We start from the raw sequence: 8152 nt of genomic DNA on the forward strand, positions 1-8152 counted from the left end.
TTACACAGGTTAAATGGGGTCTAATTTTCTAAAGCAGATTGTCTGGCCAATGCAGTTCTATCCCGGAGACTACGTAGCTTAATCCAATACACTGTTACCATTTCAAGGGAATGATGATACTGATGATACTGGCATTCCATGATATGACATTTGGAGTCAGGATTTGTCATCTTTCATTTGAAGGCAAGATCCAAAACCATTTTTCTTTATTTTTAGAGAAAGTAATCAGAAAGTGCATGATCATTTTGATGAAGAATTAGATGCAATGGTTGAGATTTTATTCAGTAAAGTTCCATAAAGCAATTGTTCTGCATCTCATCTGGTAGAGCAGACTGGTTCCCTTTGATTTGATTTGATTCCCATTTTGATTCTGGGGGAGCATACATACTGTTATACTGATAAATACATGCAAGGCACTCTCTCTCTCTCTCTCTCTCTCTCTCTCTCTCTCTCTCTCTCTCTCTCTCTCTCTCTATATATATATATATATATATATATATATATATATATATATAAATTTTAAAGGTTGTTCCATTTTTTGCATCAGGGGAGCATGATCAGTAGTGCCACCATGCCACACCACCTTATGCAAAGGCTCAGGCTGCACAGCCATTCAGTGCAGAATCTACAGGCCTTGCTCCAGTGGGATTTAGACGGGAAGACTCCCAGATCTTGTTCCGGCTTCTTTAGTGCCACCAAGAGCCATGAGGGGCTCCTAGCACATGTATTAAATATGGCAAGGGGTGAAGGTTTTATATTCTCAAAGTAATTTTTAAAAAACTATGGAATTGAGATTACTGTAGATGGTATTTTTAATAATGCTGTCCCCCGGCTTTATAAACTGACAAGTTTAAACTGACAAGTTTAAGGCGTGAGCTTTTACAACTTTGTGAACTTTTGTAAACTGAAAACTCAACATTTGAAACAAAACTTTCATGCATGGTAGGTGTTTTCTCCATGTGCCATTGTTAAGTTGTTAAAAAATGATGCAAAAAAAATTTAATACACTACTTCAGACATGCCACAGCACAGAATTAGCAGTATGATGAGGTATCAATTTTTCATCTTTGTCTCAGCATACTGGAGTTGAGAGAAGGCTGGGATTCACAAGGGGTTCGTGTTTTATTTGGTACAATCCTGCATACCACATTGCATATTTTCTTTGGTATGATACTTATAAACAATGATGAGAGTATGGAAACCAACCTTAGCCAACATGGGCTATAGGACTGAAGCTGTTATGTCCCCATCTGAAATCTTACGTTTTAGAATTTGTGGGTCACAGAGATTGACAAATTACTCGCCTGAAACTCTGGATATTTCTCTTCATGTGTCACTTGTCCAGGCTGATTCTCCAACCGGGACACACAAGTAGCGCGGGCCGTGCTTGATCAGATACCTGGATGGGACTGCCTTGCATTTCATGCTCCTTTGAAATCTCAGCTTTGGCCAAAACCTTTGGACAAGTTTAAAGAAAAGTAAATCACGAATCTAAATATACTTAATCTAAAAGTAGATGTACCATAATGGAAAGTGAGAAATGTGACTTCATATTAAAGGATTTTTTTTAATGAATCAGAACCATATATATATATATATATATGTAGTTCTGATTCATAAAATATATATATATATATATATATATATATATATATATATATATATATATATATATATATATATATATATATACTGCAAAATTAGTTTGACTTCCTCTGTAATATTGTGCAAATATAGAAACTGATTGCATTTTTCAAGTGAAATGGAGAAACATACAATAAATTTCTTTTTGTTATTTCCATGTTTCTTTGACATTAAAGTTACCCAGGAGTGGTGTGTCCAACAGACTCCCATATTTCATACACATTTTCAACACTCCAGCAAGTTTGAGATAGACCCAGAATACTTGGCAAGTAGTGAGGATCCTTTTTTGCTGAACAGTGCATTTTCCCCTCTATAAAGCAACATCCCCTTTAGAACAGGCTAATAAAAAATGAGCCACTAGCTACCATTAACAACACATTATTAAAAATGTCCTAAAAAGTGAAAAAAGTGTCAAGTGAGTACAGTTTTCTGATACTAACAATTCCGTTACAATGATCATTCTAACTGTGTAAACAGGAATACAAGACCAATAAACTATTTTTCAAATAAACAGATTTTTGGATATAAGTAGTAATTAATCTTCAAATGTCTCTGAATAATTCTTTTTGCATCCATATACTTCCAAGGTCACATGGTTAGGCACACCTGGGCAGTTTCGCTGCTGTGCTACACAAACAGTAGGACAGCCAAACACCACAACACAGTGCTACAGAAACAGTAGGACAGCCAAACACCACAACACAGTGGTACACAAACAGTAGGACAGCCAAACACCACAACACAGTGGTACACAAACAGTAGGACAGCCAAACACCACAACACAGTGGCACACAAACAGTAGGACAGCCAAACACCACTACAAAAAGAATCAATTCCATCCACTCCTTTTGTATAGGTCAAACTTAATGAGTCGCACTTTTGAAGGCTAAAGTTATATAGTTTATATCAAATATAGGAAATTCTGCAAGAACGAATTGAAATCACTAATCTTGTTAAAACTTTCCTAAGTAGCCTTTATTTCACGGACATTGTGACTACTGCATTATAAATAGCTTTAAGATATTTAAAGCTTTTGTACAGTACAATTAAGACCAAAGAAGATGACCACAATGCGGCTTCATACACGTCCTTGCCTAATATGATGTTGTCTGTGTGTTCAGGCATATGATGTACTCAGATTCCTCTTATCCTGAAGGTATGTTGCATTTATACCCAGTAATCTCAGTGCTTGTTGAAGCTTTAATGTGTTGAATTAGGGTCACGTTGCAAATCACATGTGTATACTGACTCCAAAAACATAACTGGAACACTCAAAGTCAAGTTTTAAGTAAAACATTTCTGGTAGGTTATTTCCAGTGCTGTTTACTGCTCATCATGATCTGACAAGTTTTAACCTTACTGGGAAAATAAACATGTGTTCACTCTACCTCATACCTGGTGAGTTTGGGGAGTTGTGCAGGAGACCCTTCTGTGAACCTGATCTGACTGGGCTTAAATGTTTATTTATTTAGCAAAACAAATGTTTAAACATTTTAAAGAGTTAATCAATGCCCTAAAGCAAACAGGGTCCAATTTTAGGCCTTGGAGCAGTATTTCTTAAGATGGACTTTCTAGGCTGTTGATACTGTTACTGCTCATAAACCACATATAGGGCATAAGAGTGAACAAAAGGCATTTCACAGCTACCATTAATATGGTCCATTTTCTGAACAAAACATCCTTAAATATTATTATATAGGCTTAAGGATGCTGCCATAATTGGCTGTAGCTCTAAATACCTTTCTCCTGGAAGCTCATGTTGGACAAAGTAACTTGAAGAGGCTTGGCTTTTGAGCAAGAAGTACGAGTGGTGGTGTTTATGGGGCTAGTGTTTGGGCAGGCTGCAGACTCACTATCTACGCTGTTCCTATTGGAGGATCCCAAGCTGAGGTCTTTGAAGGAGTGGTCCACAGATGGGCTGGACCCACACTGACTAGGATGACTGCCTCCCGGGAAGACCTTGTTGGCTTCAGACAGATAGAGCAGAGTCTGGGAGGTGCTCGTGACCTCCCTGAGAGATGATGGGGAGGGTATGGAGGAGGTGGACGAGACTCGCTGCTCCTCCATACGCTGAAAGCTGCTTCGCCTCTGCTGGCCCTGAGCTCCGAGCTTGCAGAACAGACACTTGACGTTTTCGATGAGTTTCAAGAGTACTGCTTTTCTGAGTAAGATGTAGATCCAGGGATCCAAAATAGGATTGATTGAAGCAAAACGGATTGCCAGAAGATCAGGATTCTTGTCCAACCTTGTTTCCACTGGAACATTGTACAATTGGTTGACAAACACCTGCACCTATAGAGAAACACATTGGGGATTTTTTTGACAATGAACAACAACAACAACAAAAAAATTAAATAAAATAATTAAAACAATACTGTTTCTCGAAAGAGCATCACTTGACTGTTTGACCTTTTTAAAAGGACCTTGTTTTATGATAACAGGGTAATAGCTATCCTACATAAATGCCAGTACGGGAGAGGGATTGGGCCCATGACGCACTTTAGTATGGATATTTTTGCTAATCAGCCAATTAACGTTTGTGACACCTTGAGACAAAAGAAAAGAAACAAACCAAAAGACTAGAAACTTACGACAAGTGGAATGGAGCAAATGAGGACCACGGCAGACGTGGCTATGAGCAAAATGACCATTTGGAGTTCAGCACCAGCCAGCCGTCCAAAGTTGCGGTTCCTCCCGGACTCCGGCGCTCTTCCTTGTTCAGTCCCTAATGACGTTCTTCGTACAAATCTTCGGTGCATTCTGATCAATGCACCGCACACTAGTATATTACATATCACAGTCGACAGAATAAGAGCAGAGCTAACACCAGCATACATGTATGAGAAAGCAGCATGCGTAGTCTTATTAGTTCTCCAGTCAATGAAGCACCAGGTTTGTGGGTACTGCATTTTCACCTCACCAAATCCCATACTTGGCAAAGCGCAAAATGGTATATTTGAAACGTAAATTGCAAAAAGCGTGAAACCTGCGAGTTTTTTGTCAACGTAATCGTTGTAGAAATAAGCGTGGTTGATTGCTATGTACCTCTCCACGGACATAGCACATATTATGCTTAGTCCTGCTAAAGAAAAGAAGAGCAGAACGAATCCAAAATACTGGCACAGCGGATCTCCATCCGGCCACGACCCTTTCACATAAGTTGCAATGGTAACAGGACTTGCAAGGACGGTCCCTAGAAGATCAGTTACCGCAAGTCCACAAACTAAGGTGTAAAACGTTGTCTCTTTCTGCTCTTTTCTGGATTTGCAAAGCACGACGATGGCAATCAAGTTGCTTATCACACCAAAAATAAACATAATGACAGGAATGGTTGGTTCCATCCTCCGTAAAATAACAGCACTGTTGTTCATATCTGTTCAATCTAATCTTGTACCTGTTTTTGTATCGTTTCAAAAACTCCATCAACCGCCTCCCTTGTGCGCTATGCCATTTTCCAAAAAGAAGGCGATGTGTGCTTTGCGCACGCGGAAAAACAAGTTCCTGCAGAGGTTGTGAGCGTTTGGAGTAGTTTCATTGCGACACAGCAGCAAGTTCATTCTTTCAGGCAGAAAACATCGCTTGGGTTCTTCTCTTTTCGGTGGTACGCATGTCGTTTCGTTACGCTCAGCTCTAAATTGACGTGGGCACTTTGTACTTTTGCGTTGAAATCTCCGCGATTGAGCTGTCGCCCCGCCTCTGCCTTCGTTATTCGGACATAATTGCTAAGAATGGAGACAGTTGAAAATGTACTTTCTTAAAAGTAAATGTACTTAAGCATAAACGCTCGCACTAAATTATGTCGCAGCACTATTTCAGACTGTGCTTTCAGCGACTTTTTTTTTATTTTTATAAATACACGTATACGACTTTTATCTCACAGTCGTCGGGTGTTCTTTCTATTGGTATTAACATGGATATAGTCCGATTTTAACAAGATCCATTTCATTAGCTGGGGCAGACTATAACACACCCTTAACGTACGCCGATTCAGTTCATCCGACAACAGCTTTTCCGTGATTTATGCATAGTGACAGGTGTCCTCCTTAAGCTATTCTTCTACTTTGAAGCAACTATCAGTTAAGTTTCTAAATCAAACCACTGCAGTATGACAGTAAATACTGCAATGTTATGACATGGTGCAACATGCGGTCTGAAGCGTTGTTCAATGAGGTATGCTATAGTATTCAAACTAACTGCAGAGTGTGTAACCTGCTGCATTCCTGCTGTGTCATTATATAAGAAATGTAAATGTGGGATAAGGATGCCATCAACCTGCCCATACAGCGCATCTAAGGGTCTGTAACCACCCCTGCTAGGGTCTCAGACAGCCACATATGGGCTTTCAACATGTTTTTAAGTTAGCATATTTTAAAACTAATATATATTTTAGTTTTTAGGTTTAGACAGTGTGAAGGGAATGTGTAGGACAACAGATCGAAATCAAAACTCCTGAAAACCACAATTATGTATCACTTTGAAAGTCCTGAATACGAAGACGCTGCGTTGTGCAATGTAGCTCTTGACGGTGAGCCAAACTGAAAGATACAAACGCTTTCAGTTTATCATTTGGGGGAATTTTTTTGTTTTTGCTCCGCCGAAGGCGATTCTAATTATAAACATAACAGCTACCTAGAGTTGAACACAATTATGCCTTTATAGTTGCCAGCATGTGGAGACACATTTTGTTGGATGGTTTGCCAAGTGCAGCACAGCCATTCCCATTTCAGTCTTCCGTCCTATGTTATTCTTTGAGACAGTAGGCATGGGTCTACCTTTAAAACCTTCTTAAGGTATACTTCATATTAATGCACATACCTACAGTTGGTGTATTTATTACGCGATGTTATTACAAATGATAAAGAGCTTTATGTCTTCCTGATCTACTTACATTGGCTCTCCACCAAGCCAGCAGGAATTTCTGGACTTTTTAGCTCTGAGCGGAAAGGAATAAACTAGTAGCCCTAAAATAACTTTGGTTTCTATAAATTTGAATGAAGATTTTCACATGTTTAATTATGTCTTGATAATGTAGTAAATATTAAGAATGACCCATGAAAAAGGGGTTATTGTCTAGATACACTATAAAAGACTGGAATAAAGCACTTATACATGGATTACTCTAATTCTCAAACATACCAATGAGGGAAGATACTTGTCCCATATGTATTTGGCACAGGGCAAAATTAAAACAGTTTACTTAATTCAATAATACTTTAAATAATAAAAGTGTTTTATTACAATCAATATAGGTATCCTATTCCTAAAGGGGACATGCTGGAATCTTGCTCCTTTAGAACTCACAAAGCCAACTTTCCGAACAAACATTATGAGGAGTCTGAACAGGAATGACATTTGATGGGAAGTCATCACATAACTTGTGCAGGAGTCCATCTGTAATAGACAGAGGCATCATTACCTGCTATCAGTAATGAGCACATTTTCTGAATCTGTTGTTCCTGTAGACTTGTTTATGCAGAAAAAATTCCCCAGCATAGAATGAACACTTACAGTAATCCTCTGCATCCGGCGGGGCTGAAATGAATAAACCATTGTGTGTTATTAAAATGCAGGGTGTTTTACTCTGTGATAATAAAAATCATGTTATAAAGTGTTTTAGGTGAGACACTGAGATATGCTTGAACCATAGCATCTCGGTGATTTCAAATTTTGTGATCAGTTAAAATATTGCACAGCTATTGTCTCATCATGTGGTTACTGGATGAAAAGTCCCATAATACAGCCAACTAATTTAGGCCCTGTCAGCTGGGGGAAAGGCCACATATTGTGAGAAACCACTTTCTGTGGCATATGCAGAACATCAAATTCGATAAGCTATTACATTAAATCAGCTAAAGATAAAGGATAAGGATAAGATAGCTAAGGATAAGATAAATCCGATTATGTGGGCAAGGCTTTTATGTCGTCGTGTAATTGGCCTCGCTGCTCCTACTTTTACACACCCTAAAATGTGATTTGCCACTTTTCTGTTTTTTTTCTTCTTTTATTTAATCATGGTCATTGTCCACTTTCAGAACAAAGCTGCTATTTTTTCGTTGTCCACTTTTAGATGTTTAAACATGAACATGCCGTACTGCTCATCTTTGCAATTTTTTTAAAGGTTGTATCATATAAGAATAGCTGATATCCAAGTTTGAATATTTAATAATATTTTGGTTTATATATACATAACTAAAGCTAAATGCAATTTATAAAACATATTTTCATGCAACTTTTCATGCAAAGTTTTTGATTGTTTTTGATTAACTTATGTGAACTTACAAATAAAGGAAATGCATTTAAAAAAATAATTTCTTGCATGCAGGTCTTAAGAAAATCTCCAGCTTGCTGAAAGCCTTAAAATCACGATCAGTGTCTAGGTCTTAATTGGCTTAACTGAGAATGCATGTAGAATTTCTAAAAATAATTACCAGTTAAACAATTCATATGCACCATTAATGCAAAAAAAACAAAACAAAACAAAACAAAACTGTGATGTTAGATCTGTAAG

At 38.0% G+C, this 8152-nt stretch overlaps 1 protein-coding gene across 3 annotated transcripts; it reads right to left on the reverse strand.

Annotated features, from left to right (window-relative positions):
- Positions 1–467: 467 nt before the first annotated feature.
- On the reverse strand, positions 468–5231 carry ptger4a (prostaglandin E receptor 4 (subtype EP4) a). 3 transcript variants are annotated; one of them, XM_081707534.1, is made up of 3 exons: positions 4236–5231; positions 3498–3936; positions 468–1456 (listed from the first exon to the last, which is right to left on the reverse strand). In XM_081707534.1, the coding sequence occupies exons 1-3, from the start codon at positions 5013–5015 to the stop codon at positions 1440–1442; spliced, it is 1236 nt and encodes a 411-aa protein (XP_081563660.1). In that variant the 5' UTR covers positions 5016–5231; the 3' UTR covers positions 468–1439. The 3 variants fall into 3 exon arrangements, with proteins under 3 accessions (XP_081563660.1, XP_081563661.1, XP_026855598.2); XM_081707535.1 differs by lacking the exon at positions 468–1456 and having other exon boundaries at positions 2613–3936; positions 4236–4404; positions 5039–5231; XM_026999797.3 differs by lacking the exon at positions 468–1456 and having other exon boundaries at positions 2613–3936.
- Positions 5232–8152: the final 2921 nt, after the last annotated feature.

The sequence above is a fragment of the Electrophorus electricus genome, chromosome 25, assembly GCF_041902795.1.
Source record: "Electrophorus electricus isolate QZ-2024a chromosome 25, ASM4190279v1, whole genome shotgun sequence".
Taxonomy (NCBI): domain Eukaryota; kingdom Metazoa; phylum Chordata; class Actinopteri; order Gymnotiformes; family Gymnotidae; genus Electrophorus; species Electrophorus electricus.